Raw genomic sequence first — 18,571 nt, forward strand, 5'->3', positions numbered from 1 at the left:
CCACTGACTGAATGGCTCAGTTATTTAAGTTTGCCTCAGCTTCCCCACCTTGATAAAATGACGACAACAATAGTACGGTCCTCACAGCGTTCTTGGAAGAGTAAATTAAATGGGACTTCCCTGGTGGTCCAGTGGTTAAGAATCTGCCTGGCAATGCAGGGGACATGGGTTCAATCCCCGGTCAGGGAACTAGGATCCCACGTACCCAGGGGGAACTAAGCCCAAGAGCCACAATTAGAGAGTCCAAAATGAAAGATCCTGAATGCCTCAACTAAGACTCAATGCAGCCAAATAAACTAATTTTAAAAAGCTTTTTTAAAAATAAAGCATACTCTAAAAAATAAAGTATACTATTTAAAAAAAGATAGACTAAATTAAAATGAGGCCTGTGAAGGCACACTGCCCCCTACGTAATTGACACTTTGTTCCTGACTTGGCTTAGCTTGAACCTCTCAGAGACTTCACAGTGAAGTCTGATACCTGGTGTAGTCTGGTGTGGTGTGCGGTAGTAGGGAAGGGTTTCTAAGGGAGGGTGGCACTCAGTTGGGTTCTGAAGCTTGAGCAGGAGTTTGTGCATGGGACCAATAGAGTAAAGTGGTCCAGAATGAGGAAATGGCAAGGAGAAAGCCTGGACGGGTGCATGAAATCATGCGGCTTGTTCTAGGAACTCCGAGCAGAAGGAAGGGACCTGGTGAGCCTGGCGACTGGTGATGGGGGTGGAGCCTCTGCAGGTTAGGGCTGCAAAGGCCAGGCTGAGGAGCTCAGATCTCATCCTGGGGATGATGGGAAGGCAGTGCCCAGGCACACAAGCTGATCTTCGGTTCACAGATGGGGAAACTGAGACGCGTGCTCAGACCTGCATGGTGGCCCCTCCGATTTCCAGCCCTCTGATTTCTATCCATTTGTGAGCTGTCCCATCCTGGCTCCTCTGGGAGAGACCAGGCCTGGGGCTGTTGCTCAGATACCCTGGGAGACCCCTGCCTCCCAACTGCCGGTGAGCTCAGGACAATGATGATACAGAGTGGGGAGACGGAGGCCTGCGAACAGAGCAGGATCCCCGAGAGTTAACATCCAGACTCGGAGGTTGCACAGATGTGAGTGCACATCCAGGCTCTGCTTTGTCTGCTTTGATTTTGAGCAAGTGAATTCCCCTTCCCCAAGCCTCAGTCTCCCCATCTGGAAAATGGGGCTGTTAAGAGTACAGCCACCCTGTGGGGCTTGGCACAGCCAGGGTCCTGCAGTCCTGGAAGGATACGGGTCTCCTGAGAGGATGGACCAGGACAGCTAGTTCTGGGAGTGGTTGGATGCGACCATGCATTGAGGACAGGAAAAGGGCTGCAGAGGAGGGTGGGCCAGGGGACCACCCTGGGGTCTCCACTCTAGGATGAGGGGCGGGGACTTTGGCCAGGGGTCCGGGGGAGCCAGGGGAGGTCTCTCAGCAGGGGAGGAGGGGCAGGCTCGCTCTGGACTGGATGGGATGGTTGGAGGCAGGGAGGCCCGGGAGGAGGCTGGGCTGAGCATCCAGCCAGGTGAGTTGGAAGCCTGCACTGGTCAGGGACCGTGGGGTCGGATCAGAGGGGACAGGGCAGAGTCAGGGTGAGACTGTGAGGGGAGAGGGGAAGGGAGGGAGAGAAGACCGTGCCTGGGGCGTGGGTGGACGGTGGGGCCCTCCCTGAGATGGGGAAGTCGGTGGCGGGGGCTGGGTGTGGAGCTTGCTGATGTGGAGGCCTGGCGGTCCCCACAGCATTATCCCGCCCCTGGGGGACCCTTTGGAGACTCGGCCGTCGTCATCCCCTGGAGCCCCTAGCCCACCGGAGGCCACCCTCTTCCTCCTCTACTCCCCAGCCGCCGCCCGCATCTCGTGCTTCCTGGAGGCGGCCAGCCCCAGCCCGGTGGTCCAAGCCGCAGGGCCCTCCTGCCTCCGCCCGCATCAGCTGCCTGGTTCGGCCGCCTTCACCGTCCTCCCGCCCTTGACCCTCACCCGGACGCGCTCTGGCTGGCCCCTGGGTGGCATCTTCCGCCACCTGGACCCCGGCCTGGCCTTCCTGACCCTCTACGGTGGTGGCCAGGGACTGTTACTCCTCGATGCCCCGGCAGGCCTGGGCGCAGAGCCATCGCGCAGCCCGAAGGGCGGTTTTCTGGGCCAGGGCGTTCTGCTTCCTTCTTCCGGTCCTGGGCACGCCGGTTCTACGAACTCTGCGGGGGCCCGGTGAACCGGGCTGACCCTTCTAACAGGACGCCTGCTGGGGAACCTTGTCAGCCAGGCTCATCCTCTGGCCTGACACTGAAGCAGTTTGTGTTTGGACTGGAAGGGAAATCCCTGGAGGGGTTGGGGACTTTTATGGGGACAGAGGAGGGGGGTCTCCCATCTTATCAAATTCTGGAGAATGTGAGATGCTGAGAGAGATAGAGGTTTAGAGAGGGGCATAGAGACCTAGAGAGAGGGGGACAGGGATGCAGAGAGAAATCAGGCCAAGGTGGGGAGAGATGCCAGGAGGGAGAAGGGGGCACTGACACAGATGTGACAGCGTCACACGCACGGGCGACAGACGGGGCCACGGCAGGGAGAGAATGTGAGAGACGGGTCAGGCTGTTGGGAGGGACCAAGCGGGAGACAGGACAGCAGAAGACCTGGGAGGAGGTAGAAATAGAACTCATCTAGAAGGGAAGGAGAGGCGAATGAGTGGAGAGAGACAGGTGGACAGGGGAAGACAGACAGACAGACAGACATGGGCCTGGATCTAAAGACAAAACCAACCATTCCCTGGTGGTTGAGATGGTAAATAATCTGCCTGCAATGCAGGAGACCCGGGTTCGATCCCTGGGTCGGGAAGATTCCCCTGGAGAAGGGAAATGGCAACCCACTCCAGTATTCTTGCCTGGAGAATCCCATGGACAGAGGACCCTGGCAGGCTGTGGTCCATGCTAGGGCTTCCCAGGTGGCTCCCGGTTATTGCCAGGACTCAGCAATGCAATACTGGGCTATAGGACTTTCGGAGCTAAAACCGTGTAAGGCTCATGCCCACTGGGATGTCCTGGTCCCCATAGGTAGGACTGAGCAACACAGGACAGCTCTGGGCCACCAGATTTTCTGGGCCCCTGGGACACACGTTATTATTCACCTTCTCTCACTGCCTTTTGAAACACGCGTGCACCTCCTAAGCATCTCTCCAGTGGCCCAGCCTCTGGGGAAGGATGTCGTTGGTCATCTTTGGTTTTCAAACTCCCTAACGTTTCCAAACTAAAGGTTAATTTTTGCTCCACATTCTAAAGAAACCTGCTGAGCTCCAATGGGGAAAACCTCTCTCTTCTGTCTTTGGAAAACACATTGCTGGGATGCCTCTCTTGACCCTGGTCTGCCCATTAGCATCTCTGGGGGGAGCTTTTAAAATTCGAATCAATGCCCGGGCCCCACCGCTAGGTGTTGTGGTTTAAGTGGTCCAGAATAGAGCTGGGCTCTGGGAGTTTCAAAAGCTCCCCAGTGAGTCCCAGGGCTGAGTTCGGGCTGAACCCCATCCATCCCCAAGTGCCTGTGGTTGTGAAAATGCAACCTCGATAGCTCCCAGGGGACTGAGAAAGCCCAGCCCTCAATGGCTGAAAACCCTGGATGTGGGAGTGGAGGGGGGAGGACACAAAGATCAATTTCTTTGTCAATATTTGCTTCACAAACACTGATAGCCAAGACCCATGCTGGGGGTGGAAGAGGAGTCAGATCTTATTCTGCAGCCCCACCCTCAGGCTCCCAGTCACTGCAGAGAAGGGTGAGGAGCGGGGAAGGTGTGAGGGGTAGGGAGCCTGATTCTGATCGGGAGGGGTTTTAGGAAGGCTTTCAGGTGGAACTGACACAAAATAGAGGTGGATGCTCCAGGCTGGGAGCACAGCATGTGCAATGGCCCTGGGGTGTGTTTTTCTTTTTTTTTTTTTTTAAACCATCTCAGTTACTTATGGAATTTGCCTCCCAATAGAGGAGACACACTCGAGGAGACCTGGATTCGATCCTTGGTGCAGGAAGATCCCCTTGAGAAGGAAATGGCAACCCACTTCAGTAATCTTGCCTGAAAAATCCCATGTATGGAGAAGCCTGGAAGGCTGCAGTCCATGGAGTCACAAAAGAGTCAGACACAACTTAGCAGCTGGGCAAGGGTGTGCTACAGAGGGGGCGTGGGAACTGGGTGAGACTTTAAAAAGAAAGCCTGGAGGGCTGTCAGGTTAGATACACCTTGCTGCGATGCCAGTCTCCTGGGCTGGGACAGCTATCCCCAGGGGAGGGACTGTGCGCAGGGAGGGACAGGTCAGCTCTGCTTGTAGAAGGACCGTTGGGAGGACTGGAGGAGCGAGATGGGGGGCAGGGCTAAGGTCCAGGGAGAGAGGAAGCCTCAAGGAAGGCTTCCCCTCCCAGGTCACAGAATTCCGGTTTTGCAGAAATCAACTAACTTCCCTACTAGAACCAGGGGACCAAGTTCTGGCTGGGAACATGGTCCAACACCGCCCTCGTGTGGTCATTTTGCAAACAAGGTCTCCTGTAAGTGCTGTGTGCTGAGTCGCTTCTGTTGTGTTGGACTCTTTGGGACCCTGTAGACTGTAGCCTGCCAGGCTCCTCTGGCTACGGGATTCTCCAGGCAAGATTACTGAAGTGGGTTGCCATGCCCTCCTCCAGGGGATCTTCCCGACCCAGGGATCGAACCCATGTCCTCTTAAGTCTCCTGCACTGGCAGGCAGGTTCTTTACCACTAGTGCCACCTGGGAAGCCAGCCCCTCTGTAAGTAAGACTACCTTTTAAATCAGGACACTTTCAAGAATTAAAGAAAGGGGCTTCCCTGATGTCTCAGTGGTAAAGAATCCGCCTGCCAGTGCAGGAGATGTGGGTTCAACTCCCAGTCCTGGAAGATCCCACATGCTGCGGAGCAACTAAACCTGTGCACCCAACTATTAGTTGCCCACTTGCTGCAACTACAGAAGCCCATGAGCCCTAGAGCCTGTGCCCTGCAACGAGAGAAGCGGCAGCAACGAGAAGCCTGCACACCACAACTAGAGAGGAGCCCCTGCTCGCTGCAACTAAAGAAAAGTCCTCAAAGCAATGAAGACCCAGCACAGCTAAAAATAAATAAATAAAAAAGAAGAAATAAAGAGGATACGATTCCCAATTATACTGGAATAACTGGCCCAAAGTGTTTGCATTCCGCAAGCCAAAATTATAGTAAGACTATAAATCAATTCCTAATTAGAATTTGCTAGGCCTTCCCTGGGAAACCCAGGATGTTCAGTCACTCTGCTCAGAAGTCTCCTTTTCAAATCTTGAATTGAAATGAAATATTGATCTGATGAAAAAAATAAATAAAGGTCAACTAAAGGCTAGCGTGTCACCCAGGGCATTCCACCTACTGGGGATGGAGACAGGGAGTGGGGAGGAGGCAGTTAGTGATGGAGGGGGTAACTGACTATGTGTTTGGAGGTCTGGATACTTTTATAGTAAGGGGCATTTACAGTGGGCATTGAAGGCTGAATAGGAGTTTGCTAAGAGAAAGATGTGCTGATACAATGTGACAGTGAAGATGACCACTACAGACCCTCCGTAGCTTGCAAATTCCATTCACATCTTTCATGTCAGGTTGTCCTTGCTACGGCCTTTTGGAGTCCAAGGAGAAAACCAAGGCTCAGAGAGAAGAAATAAATCTGAAGTACACAGCAGTCTGTGTTGGTACCAGGTGGGGAATCAGCCCTGTTATTTCTCCTCTCTGTGCTCTTGCACACAAGTTGGAATGTCTTTTCCCCTTCTAAACTCTGACAGACTCCTACTCATCCTTCAAAACTCAGCTCCATGACTGGACCCTAGCCTCAAATCTGAGAGTCTATCTTGCTAGTCCCCAACTTCCCCAGACCCAGGAATCCAGGCTTCCTCTCTCTGACCGAGAAGCCTGGACCTCAGACAGAGCTGGCTGGAGGCGGTGTGCCTGCTGGCCTGATGAGGTGGAGCAGGGTGTGCTGACTCAGTCACATTTATTTGGTCTCAGAGGCAGAGTCATGGTCGGGACAGAGGCAGGACTCTTGGGTTAGGTAGTGCTCTATCTTCTCATTGCTGAGCCTACAAGAGGAAAAGAGACAGAGAGATCCACAGAAACAGAGGAAGGGAAGAGAGACCAAGATGATAACACAGAGGCCGAAGCGACTGAGATCTAGCCTGCCACCTCCACCCCCTTCCCACTCACCTTGTTGAAGAAGTAGATGGAAGCAAGGATGGTGAATACGGCCATGGCCAGGGTCACATTCTGGGTGGAGGGGTCAGAGGTCAGGACCCATCCCTTCCCTTCACCCCCACCCCTGCCCTGGGGCACCGCTCTCCCGCCCATGGGCCCCTCCTCACTTCCTGAAAGTTCATGGCCATGATTTCCAGACTCTGGGTTGCTTGGCCTCCCTCTCCCTTTCCTGGGCCTCTGAGCCAGACAGAGAAGACCAGCAGGCGGAACCCTGAGGGGAGACCAAAATGGTGGCCACGGTGACCGGAGAAGGGCATTCTGGGTAGAAGGGACCTCGCCCCAGAAGCTTTGGGGTAGATGGGCACTTGGATACAGGGAGCATCTGAACTCTGAGACGGGAGTATCTGAGATGAGAGAAGCCAGACCTACGACCCCAGAGGGCGCTGGGGAGCCACGGGAGGGCCAGGAGCAGGGGAGGAACAGGATCAGCTCTAAGTGGCAGAAACATCCCGGAGCAGGAGCAGGAGCAGGAGCAGGAGGAGGCTGCAGGCCAGAGCAGGTGAGGTGGCCCAGGCAAAATTTCCTCCGATGGTGTCCACCAGACGAAAGCTTGAGAGACACAGCAGTGGGGGAGCTGAGCCTTCCAGAGCCCCATCACCAGTTTTGAGGGCGGGAGCAGCATTTGTTCAGTCTCTCGGTTGTGTCCGACTCTTTGTGACCCCATGGACTGCAACACACCAGGCCTCCCTGTCCTTCACCATCTCCTGGAGCTTGCTCAAACTCATGTTCATTGAGTCTGTGATGCCATCCAACCATCTCATCCTCTGTCGCCCCCTTCCTCTCCTGCCCTCAATCTTTCCCAGCCTCAGGGTCTTTTCCAATGAGTCAGTTCTTTGTATCAGGTAGCCAGCATACTGGAGCTTCAGCTTCAGCATCAGTCCTTCCAATTCAGGGTTGATTTCCTTTAGGATGGACTGGTTTGATCTTCTTGCTGTCCAAGGGACTCTCAAGAGTCTTCTCCAACACCACAGTTTAAAAGCATCACTTTTTCAGTGCTCAGCCTACTTTATGGTCCAACTCTCCCATCCATACATGACTACTGGAAAAACCACAGCTTTGACTATACAGAACATTGTTGTCTAGGTGATGTCTCTTCTTTTTAATATGCTGTATAGGCTGGTCATAGCTTTCCTTCCAAGGAGCAACCATCTTTTCATCTCATGGAGCACCAGTTATGAAGGTAGAAATCGGCGCAGGTAACAACTTCCCCATCTCTGGGCCAAGGGCTCTGTGATGCGCCTGGGACTCCCACAGCCCTCCGGTGGTCCCTGTTGTTCACTCCACCAGCCCTCCTTCTCAGCAGGTGGTGTCTGTAGACATCTGAATCTCTTTGGGTCCATCTTTCAGGACTAATTTTGAGGTTAGGAGAGATACGGAGGACAGAGATACCAGTGCAGTCAGCCCTCGTTATCCACGATTCCATCTCTACACAGAGTGGCTACAGTTTGAGACTGAGGACATGCACATTCCCAGCTGTGGCTGATAGAGGTGATAGTTCTCTGTTTTCCTGTTTCAGCTGTGAGCAGAGAGCAGCCCGGAGGCTGGAGACAGGAGGAAGGGGGAGGGCGGGGCTAGGGAGGAACTCCTGCTCTGGGGGCCAATGGGATGGGTTTGAATTCCAGCTCTGGCACTTGGGAGTGGGGTGGCCTTAGGCAAATTTTCTAGTTTGTAAAAAAAAAAAAAGGTAAAAGCAAAAAAAAAAAAAAAAAAAGGCATCTACCTGGCTGAATAGTTTTTTATATTTGCTTTTTTTTTTTTTTCTAGTTTTTGGCCACAATGCTCTGCATACAGGATCTTTCTTTTCCCAACCAGGGATCGAACCCATGACCCCTGCAGTGAAAGTGTGGCTTCTTAACCAGTGGACTGCCAGGGAAGGCCCAAATGAGTACCTTTCTGGATTTAAAATGATAAGCTATGTGATATACACATACACTCCTAGAAGCAATGATTCAGTACTTGCTAATCTAGAGTTTCCAGTGGATTTATACAACCTAAAACCTGGAAATGACAAGAATCGGCTGTGAAATGATACCTTACCAAGAAGGTAAGACATTCAACGGGGAAACTGGCAGGGTCTCTCCAAGAAGTCTGTGTCCCCAAACAAAACAAAAGAAAAAAACCCAAGGCACATGGGCTTGCTCTACTTGAGCAAATCCGTAAGAGACACATGACCAGGTTCTATGGGTGATTTTGAACTGGGTTCTGGCTTGGATATATCAGCTGTACATGATATTTGGGAAGACATGTGGGTCCTCTGAGTGGCTATTAGATGAGGTGAAAGTACTGTTGACGTGGAAAGTAGGAGGTCGTTACAAAATTGCAGGATCTCATTTCAGTAAAAAGCACACAGATATTTTTAAAATGTGTGTTGGAACTTCCCTGGTGGTCCAGTGGTTAAGATCGTGCTCCCAAAGCAGGTGAGACTCTGCGCTCCCAATGCAGGAGACACAGGTTCGATCCCTGGTCGGGGAACTAAGATCTTGCATACAGCTCGGCACAGCAAATAAATAACATTTAAAAAAAATATATGTGTTGAAAAATCTGGAAGGATGTTCTGTCTCAGTGTTGCAGCAGAAAGTGGCAGGTGCAGTTCAAAAAGGTTTAATGCAGGGCTCATGTTCACAGCTGGCAGGATGGTACAGTGCTGGGCTTAGAAAAATCAGGGAGCTGTTGCCACCTGGTAGGAATTGAACTGAATCCCCCCGCCCCAAAGGTCAGTTCAAGTCCTCTCCCCTGGTACCTGTGAAAGTGACTTCATTTCAAAATAGGGTCTTTGCAGATGTAAATCCAGTTAAGATCAGGTCATAGCCAGTGTCCTTATAAGAAGAGAAGAGACCCAGAGACAGACACACATGGAGAGGCCCACGTTTTGACAGAGACTGGAGTGATGCTCCTGAAAGCCAGGGACCGTCAGTGACCGCAGAAGCTAGGGAGAGCCTGGGAACCTATCCTTCCTCCCAGGAGGGACCAACTTCCTGCTGACACCTTGATTTCGGACTCCTGGCCTCCAGAACTGTGAGACAATAAATTTCTGTGGTCCAGTGGTTAAGAATCTGCCTTCCAATGCAGGGGACTCTGCATTGATCCCTGGTCAGGGAACTAAGATCCCACAAGCTCGAGACAACTAAACCTGCACTCCACAACTACGGAGAAGCCCACACTGCAGCTAAGATGCAACACAGCCATATAAACGAACAAATATTTTTTTAAAATTAATTAATTTCAGGTGCCTAAACCAGCCCTTTTGCGGTCGTTTGTTACGGCAGCCCTAGTGAATCAATACACACGCCTAGGCATCAAGGGGGGCTTCCCCGGTGGCTCAGCTGTAAAGGATCCACCTGCAATGTAGGAGCCATAGGAGACATGGGTTCAATCCCTGGGTCAGGAAGATCCCCTGGAGGAGGGCATGGCAACCCACTCCAGTATTCTTGCCTGGAGAATCCCCATGGACAGAGAAGCCTGGTGGGCTACAGTTCATAGGGTTGCAAAGAGTTGGACACAACTGAAGCGACTTAGCACATGCACCATAGGCTTCAACGGGTGAGATCCATGTCACCAGACCCTCAAAGGACAGGGTCCTCCCCTAAGAAAGCTGTGTTACAGCCAGCACCACCCTCAGAGCTCCTGCTCCCCTCACTGGCTGACCCCAAAGGGGACCCAGAGAGTAGAGGGGCCAGGATGGTGCTGAAGACAGATGGCTTTCTTAAAGGCATGGAACAGGGAGGAGAAGGGCAGAAAGTGGGTCAGAGGGGTGGAGCTGGCCACCCCTTATTTACTTGTGTGGTGGGCTGAGTCATAACCCCAAACTGCCCACACCCCAACCCCCAGAACCCCCACATGGCTTAAGGGACTTTGCAGCAATGATTACCTTAAGGATCTTGAGTTGGGGCTTGTCTTAATCCATCTGAGCCACTCTAACAGAATACCATTCTGTTAGAGAAGGCAATGGTACCCCACTCCAGTACTCTTGCCTGGAAAATCCCATGGACGGCGGAGCCTGGTAGGCTGCAGTCCATGGGGTCGCTGAGGGTCGGACACGACTAAGTGACTTCACTTTCACTTTTCACTTTCATGCATTGGAGAAGGAAATGGCAACCCACTCCAGTATTCTTGCCTGGAGAATCCCAGGGATGGGGGAGCCTGGTGGGCTGCCGTCTATGGGGTCGCACAGAGTCGGACACGACTGAAGCGACTTAGCAGTAGCAGCAACAGAATACCATAGATGAGGTGGCTTCTAAACAACACAAATCTCTTTCTCGTAGTTCTGGAAGCTGGAGATCCAGAGATCAAGGTCCTGGCAGATTCAGTGTCTGGTGAGAGCTGGCTTCTTGGTTCACAGATGGCCAGTTACTTAATGTCTCCTCTTGTGATGGGAGAGACCAGGGAGCTCTCTGTGGTCTCCTTAATTTATTTGGCTGCGCCAGGTCTTAGTTGCCGTACGCAGGATCTTTAGCTGTGGCGTGCGGGGATCTAGTTCCTTGGCGCACAGGCTTAGTTGCTCCAGGGCATGTGGAATCTTCCCAGACCAGGGATCGAAGCTGGAAGCTGTGTCCCTGCATTGGAGGGCAGATTCTTATCCACTGCACCACAAGGGAAGTCCTCATTATGTTTTACAGTGATCTGTTACACAGCAATAAATCACTGACACTATTGAGTAGTTACTCTGCAAACCCTTGGATTAAGTGCCCAATATATTGCATTGCATTGCGTGCATGCTTGACCCCCATGGACTGTAGCCTGCCAAGCTCCTCTGTCCATGGGATTTTTCAGGCAAGCATACTAGAGTGGGTTGCCATTTCTTCCTCGGGGGGATCTTCCCGACCTAGGGATCAAATCTGCGTCTCCTACATTTCCTGCATTGGTAGGCAGATTACCACTGAGCTAGTAGGACTCCCAATCTATTAGAACTTGTCAATTCTCAAAGAACCTCTCTGAGGTACAGACCATGTTTGTCCCCATTTTATGAATGAGAAAACAAAGGCAGAGACAGGGGCAGTAACTTGCCCCAAATCACACAGCTTTATATGTGGCAAAGCTGGGGTTTGAACCCAACCTGTCTCAGCTCCAGGGTATGGGTGTCCAGCCTCTGGGCCATGCTGGCTTTGGCCAGCTGTGAGTGGCACTGAAAGAAGATGAAATCACCAAGAAGTTCAAGAGAACCTCAAAGAACAGACGTGGCAGGCAGAGCAGGGAGCAAGGAGAAGGCAGGGTCTAGAATGTGGGGCAGGGGTGGGGGTCTCCCCCCCTCTGCACCCACTCTCAGGGCACTAGGTTCAGATCCCAGCTCTGCCACTCACTAGCTGTGTTCCCTCAGGCAGACTGCCTACCCTGATGGTGCCTCAGTTTCCCCATCCACACCATGGAGACAGAGGCAATCAGATCAACATCTCCTGGGGTTGCGGGAAAGATTAAACGGACACATCCCCGGTGAATCCATGGCTGACAGAGGCCCTGGGGGATCGGGGGTTCTGGATCCAGGGGGAGGCGTGCTGGGACCTGCTCTTCTGGTGAGGGGGTGCTGGGGCGGGGGTAATGAGCAGGTGGGGCTGCGGTGCAGACAGTGCGCTGAGCTCAGCGTCTGGCTGTGTGGAGATGGCCGGGCCAGGGTTTCGGGGCCACCCCGCCGGACCTCTCCTGCTGCTGCTGCTGCTACTGCTGCCCCCAGCCCTGACGGAAGGACCCCTGGTCTTCGTGGCGGTGGTGAGGTGCCCCCTGCCCCGTCCCAGCCCCTCACGTCCCCCAGCCTGGCCCTGACCTGGTCCCCTCCCCAGGTGTTCCGCCATGGCGACCGGGCCCCACTGGCCTCCTACCCCACTGACCCGCACAAGGAGGTTGCATCCACCCTGTGGCCACGTGGCCTGGGCCAGCTGACCGAGGTGAGACACTCAGATGGAGTCTGGGGTGGGGTGGGGTGGGGAGGGGTCCGCTGAACCGGCTCTGTCCCCAGGAGGGGGTCCGCCAGCAGCTGGAGCTGGGCCGCTTCCTGAGGAGCCGCTACGAGGACTTTCTGAGCCCCGAGTACCGGCGGGAAGAGGTACAGCCATGCTGACCTTCAGCCTACCTCATGACCTCTCACCTCTGACCTCCACTGACTCCAGTGCCTCCCTGGGCCTCCATCTCTGGCCCTTGACCCCCATCCACCTGACCTGAACCTTAGGTCTGATCTCTGACCCCCGGAACCATCAACTAACCCATACTGACCCCTGACTCTATCTCAACCTGAGTCACATCTTGACCTCTGACCTCCGTCAACTCTGACTTTTATTTTCAGATCTCCACCTCTGTGTTCTGACTCTCACTGACTCCAGCCAGGCCCTCTGACTTCGAAACTTGATTGATTCTGTCTTTGGCCTTCATTGATTCTACCTGCTCTCTGACTCCAACCTTTGACCTCTACCCTTCATCAAATCTGACTTTTCTATATCTTCCTCTGTCTCCTGACAGATGACCATAGGATCATTCCTGCTGACATGATCTCATGACCTCCAACCTGCCCTCCTCTCTTGACCTCTAACTTTCCACCTTCAGTGACTCTGATCTTCCTTTCTGACTTTCATTGGCTCAACTGATCCCCTTAATCCTCAGTGTCCATCCAACTTCCCACCTCAACTGCTCTTGACATTAACCTCTGACCCTTGATACCAACTTCTAATGTTGAAGGCCAGGTCCTTGAACCTGCCCTGAGTTTTGACCCCTAACACCTGACCTTCGACCCTGAGCTGAATCTGAAGCTTTTGGTTTGCTACTGTAGTTGACTTCTGACCCCGACAGTGGTCTTCTGGCCTGTCCTCTCACCCCCTATCCAGGTGTACATTCGCAGCACAGACTTTGACCGGACACTGGAGAGTGCTCAGGCCAACCTGGCCGGGCTGTTCCCTGAGGCCGCCCCAGGGCGCTCCGAGGCCACCTGGAGACCCATCCCTGTGCACACGGTGCCGGTCACTGAGGACAAGGTCAGGGGGCTGGACTGGCCTGGGGGCGGGAGGGATGGAGAGAGACAGGGACTCAGATGGAGAGGGCCAGCGGCTCAGAGACCAGGCTCGGACCCGATGGGGGTGATGGGGGGCTCCCCGGAACCAGAGCAAGGAAGCCTTCCCTGGGGCTGAGTTGTCCTGATGGGGCTAGCGGCCCACCCCTCGCTGCTCAGCCATATCTGGGAGAAACCGTGGACTGGAGACAGGACGCCCCCCAAGTCCCACTTCCCTGTCTTCAGTCGGGCCCCGGTCACACTTTTGTCCCCTCTGAGCCTCAGTCTCCTCCAGCTGCTGAGGTTCCCTACGCGGAGCTGTCCCCGATACCGTGAGCTGCTGAGGGAGGCCACGGAGGCCGCCGAGTACAAGACCGCCTTGAAGGGCTGGACGGTGAGCCAAGCCGGCCCAAAGCGGCAGGATGGGGAGGGACCCACAGCACAGGGCGGGGCCGGAGAGGGCGGGGCCGGCAGGCTGAAGCGGCGGGGCCGACCGGGATGGGGCGGGGCCAGTGGGATGTGGCAGGACCCACAGGACAGGGCGGGGCCGGCAGGCTGAGGGGGCGGGGCCGACCGGGTTGTGGCGGGGCCAGTGGGAGGTGGCAGGACCCACAGGACAGGGCGGGGCCGGCAGGCTGAAGGGGGCGGGGCGTGTGGGCAGGGCCAGCGGGGCCGGCCGGACACCGCTGGACCCTAGGGGTGCTGACGTCTGCCAGGCTCACCCATCCCGGTTCGGTGCTTGCAGGACTTCTTGACTCGCCTGGAGAACTTCACGGGGCTGCCGCTGGTCGGGGAGCCGCTGCGCAAGGCGTGGAAGGTCCTGGACACTCTGATTTGCCAGGTGGGCCCCTGCCCCATTCACCCAGCCGGCTAAGTCGTTAAGGGCTCTGGGTTCCAATCCCAGCGTTGCCGCTCACTACTTGTGTTCCCTCAGGCAAGTCACTTAACCTTTAGTGCCTCAATTTCTCCATCTATACAACGACAATGGCGACATTCGTATCAACTTGGGTTGCTGATTGGATCGAAAGGGGTTAATTCACGCGATGCGCTTAAAATAGCGCTTGGCACACAGTGAGGCGTTTTCGGTCTACGTGTTTGCTGTTCCAATCCTCCAGTTCCCTAATCGGAAAAGCGCAGGAAGGCAAAGCTTGGGCCCCAGGCGCTGACCTGAAGAGGCATGAGGCTGGCAGTCCTTGCTTACCCACTTAATGGGAATGCTCCTAATTGCATGGTGGGAAGAGCAAAGTGTGTGTCTAAGGCGGCTGCCCCAGCCCCCACAGAATGTGTTACGAGGTATATATTAATACTACCCTCACCACCAGACCTTTCTGAAATTGCAAACGTCTGAATTATTTTTTTTAATTAAACAATTATTTGGCTGCACTAGGTCTTAGTTGTAGCATGAAATCTAGTCCTCTGATCAGGGATGGAACTTGGACCCCCTGCAGTGCAAGTGCAGAGTCTTAGCTACTGGGCCACCAGGGAAGTCCCCCCAAACGTCTGAATTCTGAAACAGCCCTAACCCCAGGGGTTTCTGATAAGGGCTTCTGGAATAATGGTCATTACTATGGTTAATTAATAATCACTATTACCCACACCAAGGACATCCCAGGTGGTGCTAGTGGTAAAGAACCGCCTGCCAATGCAAGTAGAGGTAAGAGATGCAGGTTTGATCCCTGGGTTGGGAAGATCCCCTGGAAGAGGGCATGGCAACCCCCTTCAGTATTCTTGCCTGGAGAATCCCATTGACAGAGGAGCCTGGTGGGCTACAGTCCATAGGGTCGCAAAGAGATGGACACAACTGAAGCAACTTAGCACATTACCCACACCGTAAGTTCCTGACCAGACCTCACCTATGAGGGCATCAGAGGAGGGTTCCCTTCCCTGCTGTCACTTCAGTCGTGTCCAACTCTGTGTGACCCCATAGACGGCAGCCCACCAGGCTCCCCCGTCCCTGGGATTCTCCAGGCAAGAATACTGGAGTGGGTTGCCATTTCCTTCTCCAATGCATGAAAGTGAAAAGTGAAAGGGAAGTCATTCAGTCGTGTCCGATTCTTCGCGACCCCATGGATTGCAGCCTACCAGGCTCCTCCGGTACTGGGATTTTCCAGGCAAGAGTACTGGAGTGGGGTGCCATCGCCTTCTCCAGAGGAGGAGGAAGAGTGAACTGCAGCTGATGGGGGCATCGTGGTGGGTCTAAGGGGAGCATGAAGAACTCAGGACATCGCGGCCACTTTGTCCCCTCTCTCTCTCCCCAGCAAGCCCATGGTCTTTCCCTACCATCCTGGGCCTCCCCAGATGTCCTGCAGACACTAGCTCAGATCTCGGCTTTGGATATCGGAGCTCACGTGGGCCCACCCCAGGCAGCGGAGAAGGCCCAGCTGAGTGGGGGTGAGATGTGGAGCCGGGCGGCTGGGAGGCCCAGGCGCCTTCCTTTGGAGGGTTCTTAACTCTCTGACCTGCCCTGTCAGGAATCCTGCTAGATGCCATCCTGGCCAACTTCTCCCGGGTGCAGCGCTTGGGGCTGCCACTCAAGATGGTTATGTATTCCGCTGTAAGTCTTTGGGAAGGGAGGCAGTGCCATGTGGGCACAGGGATGGGGAGGGGGTGGGATTTGGGTGAACGGGGACTGGTGGAACCTCAGCCTCATGCCTTGAGTAACATATATCTCCAAACCATACTCCCAGATCACATCACCAGATATGGAATCTGGAAGGAGGGAGGTGACAATATGATGATGGGAAAGAAATCAGTTCTTCTGGAAGGACAGCCTTTTTGGCTGAGCTGTCCACTCATTTATTAAATGACCACCTGTAACTGGTGGGGCTGCCTCCAGGGTTGAGGAGGTTTGAGGGCGGCGGGATTTGTTCTAAGGGGTCCGAGGGCCATCTGGAGGAGCCCCGACTCAGCCCTGGATCCGCCCGCAGCACGACAGCACTCTCCTGGCCCTCCAGGGGGCCCTGGGTCTCTACGATGGGCACACACCGCCTTACGCCGCCTGCCTCGGCTTTGAGTTCCGGCGGCGCTTGGGCGACGCAGACCGCGACAACGCAGACGGCGACCACTCAGGGTAAGGAAGGGGCGGTACCCGGAAGTGGGCGGGGCCAGAACGCTCGCGAGGAGGAGGGATGGAGACCCGGGTACAGGGCGTGACCCAGGCACAGGCGGGGGAGTTTAAAGGGACGGTATTGGCAGGGATAGAAGTCAGAAACGCCGTGCTCCATCCAATTGCTCTTCTCCAGATTCAAAGTCAGCGGCAGGGAAGGCGAGGACGGACCAAGGTACCTCCTCTCTTCCTCCAGGAATGTCACCGTCTCCCTCTTCTACCGCAACGACTCTGCTGGTCTGCCTTTGACTCTCCGCCTCCCCGGGTGCCCAGCCCCCTGCCCACTAAGCCGATTCCGCCAGCTGACGGCCCCCGCCCGGCCTCCGGCTCACGGGATCCCCTGCCACGGCTCCCACGAGCCCGCCACCCCCGCAGGTGACGGCCCTCGGCGCTGGGGTGGGAGTGGGGGGCGCCGGTCTCGAGACTCACACCCCCGTGTTCTCCCCGCAGCCACCGTGGTGCCCCTGTTGGCTGGGGCTGTGGCCGTGCTGGCGGCCCTCAGCATGGGGCTGGGCCTACTGGCCTGGAGACCTGGCTGCTTGCGGGCCTGGGGGGGCCCCGTGTGAGCCAGGAAACCGGGCACCCCTTCCCCCACAACTGAACCTGGATCCCAACACTTCTGCTCACCCGCTCCTCTGGCTTCTGTGACTTACTGTGCGCGCCGGGGGGAACGCGGGGGCGGGCTCCCAGGCATGGAAGCCACACGTGGCCCTATGGATGACTGTGGGCTGAAGGGTGCATGGGTCTGTGTGCAGGTGCACGCGGACGGCTATCCACGCGTGCACTCCGGCACGAATGCGTGTAGTGCTTGTGTATATACATACTTTACACTCATGTGCATACTTACGTGGTCCTGTGCTTCTGTGGACAATACCTGTATGGGTGTTTCCGTGCACGTTTCTATACATGCTTGGGAGCACAGCGTGTACGTGTGGAAACCCGTTTCTAGGTGCCATCACCTGTGCTCTGGGTCAGCCCCCCACTGTGGGTTACACACTTCTGGGAGAGCTGAGATTCAAAGCCTGGTCCCACTGCCAGCCTGCTGGGACTTGTCCGGAGGCCGTGACTTTGGGTTAACTGGTCTCTGTGCCCCCACCTGTGATGGTTGGGTGGCATCACCAACTCCATGGACATGAGTTTGAGCAGGCTCCGGGAGTTGGTGATGGACAGGGAAGCCTGGCGAGCTGAAGGTCGCAAGCGACTGAACTGAGCCCCACCTCCTTTGATGCAAAAACTCCCCCACCCCTGAAACTAACCTCCTGGGAACCAGCAGAGCAGGTGGGGACAGTAATATTAACGGAGGGCTGCCTAGCATAGCAGGGGCTACAATGATCTGAAGGGGGAGGGACCCCACCTGAACACTGCCGGGTATGGTAGCCAGTAGCTGCCTTGAGGTCCCATTTGTACCAGTGGAAGGTACAGATCAGGAGCTTCATTTGTGGGCGGGCACTGAACCAAGGGAAGCTACCGCACACCTAATGAACAGCAGGCTCATGGGTGCTTGTCCTAGACCGGGTGATGCCAGGCCTGCTCTTGTGGGGCTTCGGTCACCCCTCAAACCAGGAGGCTCTGCCTTCCCCACACACCAAGTAGCAGTCTGGGGCACCAGCATCGTGTCGACACCCCATCTGACTGTACAAGTAGCCTGGTGTGCAGTGGGCACTCTGTAACGCCACTTGGTGCCTAATTAGATGGGGCAGAGTTGGAGGACCAGGGGTGGGGGCTTGGTGTTCAGACAGACCCAGACACCCCAGGCATGGGAGAAGAAGGGCTGAGGTTAACAGCTGGGTCCTCACAGCTAGATAAGACAGGAAAATTCTCCGCCTGCCCCAAGTGGGGCCAGTACACCCTCCCTGGCACTACCCACCGCCCAGCATCGTGGGGCAGGGGAGCTGGGCCCTCCAGGTTGCCCGGGTCATGAGCATGCAGGCCACCATCACCCCTGGAGTTCCAGGACAGTCACAGGGCCTCAGGGAAGGGTTAGGAATGCTGTCTGCACTCCATGGTCTTGGGGGGTGGAGGGGGTACAGGAACATAGTCTCTTGCTTACGGATCCATGTGAGAGTGCTCAGTCACGTCCAATCCCATGGACTGTAGTCGGCTAGGCTCCACTGTCCATGGGATTTCCTGGATCAGGTTGCCATTTCTTCCTCCAGGGGGATGTTCCTGACCCAGGGATGGAGCCCGTGTCTTCTTTATTGGCAGGGAGATTCTTTACCACTGAGCCACCAGGGAAGCCCCATA

At 55.1% G+C, this 18,571-nt stretch overlaps 1 protein-coding gene across 2 annotated transcripts; it reads left to right on the forward strand.

Annotated features, from left to right (window-relative positions):
• The first annotated feature begins 11,689 nt into the window (after positions 1–11,689).
• ACP4 (acid phosphatase 4) lies at positions 11,690–17,169 on the forward strand. Of its 2 annotated transcripts, none has more exons than XM_086354068.1 (9): positions 11,690–12,130; positions 12,202–12,288; positions 13,061–13,207; positions 13,517–13,615; positions 13,967–14,062; positions 15,480–15,612; positions 15,693–15,775; positions 16,149–16,291; positions 16,464–17,169. In XM_086354068.1, the coding sequence occupies exons 1-9, from the start codon at positions 11,690–11,692 to the stop codon at positions 16,891–16,893; spliced, it is 1,659 nt and encodes a 552-aa protein (XP_086210194.1). In that variant the 3' UTR covers positions 16,894–17,169. The 2 variants fall into 2 exon arrangements, with proteins under 2 accessions (XP_086210194.1, XP_086210195.1); XM_086354069.1 differs by having other exon boundaries at positions 16,524–16,958.
• The last annotated feature ends 1,402 nt before the right edge of the window (positions 17,170–18,571 follow it).

Source organism: Bos grunniens, chromosome 18 (assembly GCF_055505025.1).
Source record: "Bos grunniens cultivar Pamir isolate PY7600 chromosome 18, Bosgru_T2T1.0, whole genome shotgun sequence".
NCBI lineage: Eukaryota > Metazoa > Chordata > Mammalia > Artiodactyla > Bovidae > Bos > Bos grunniens.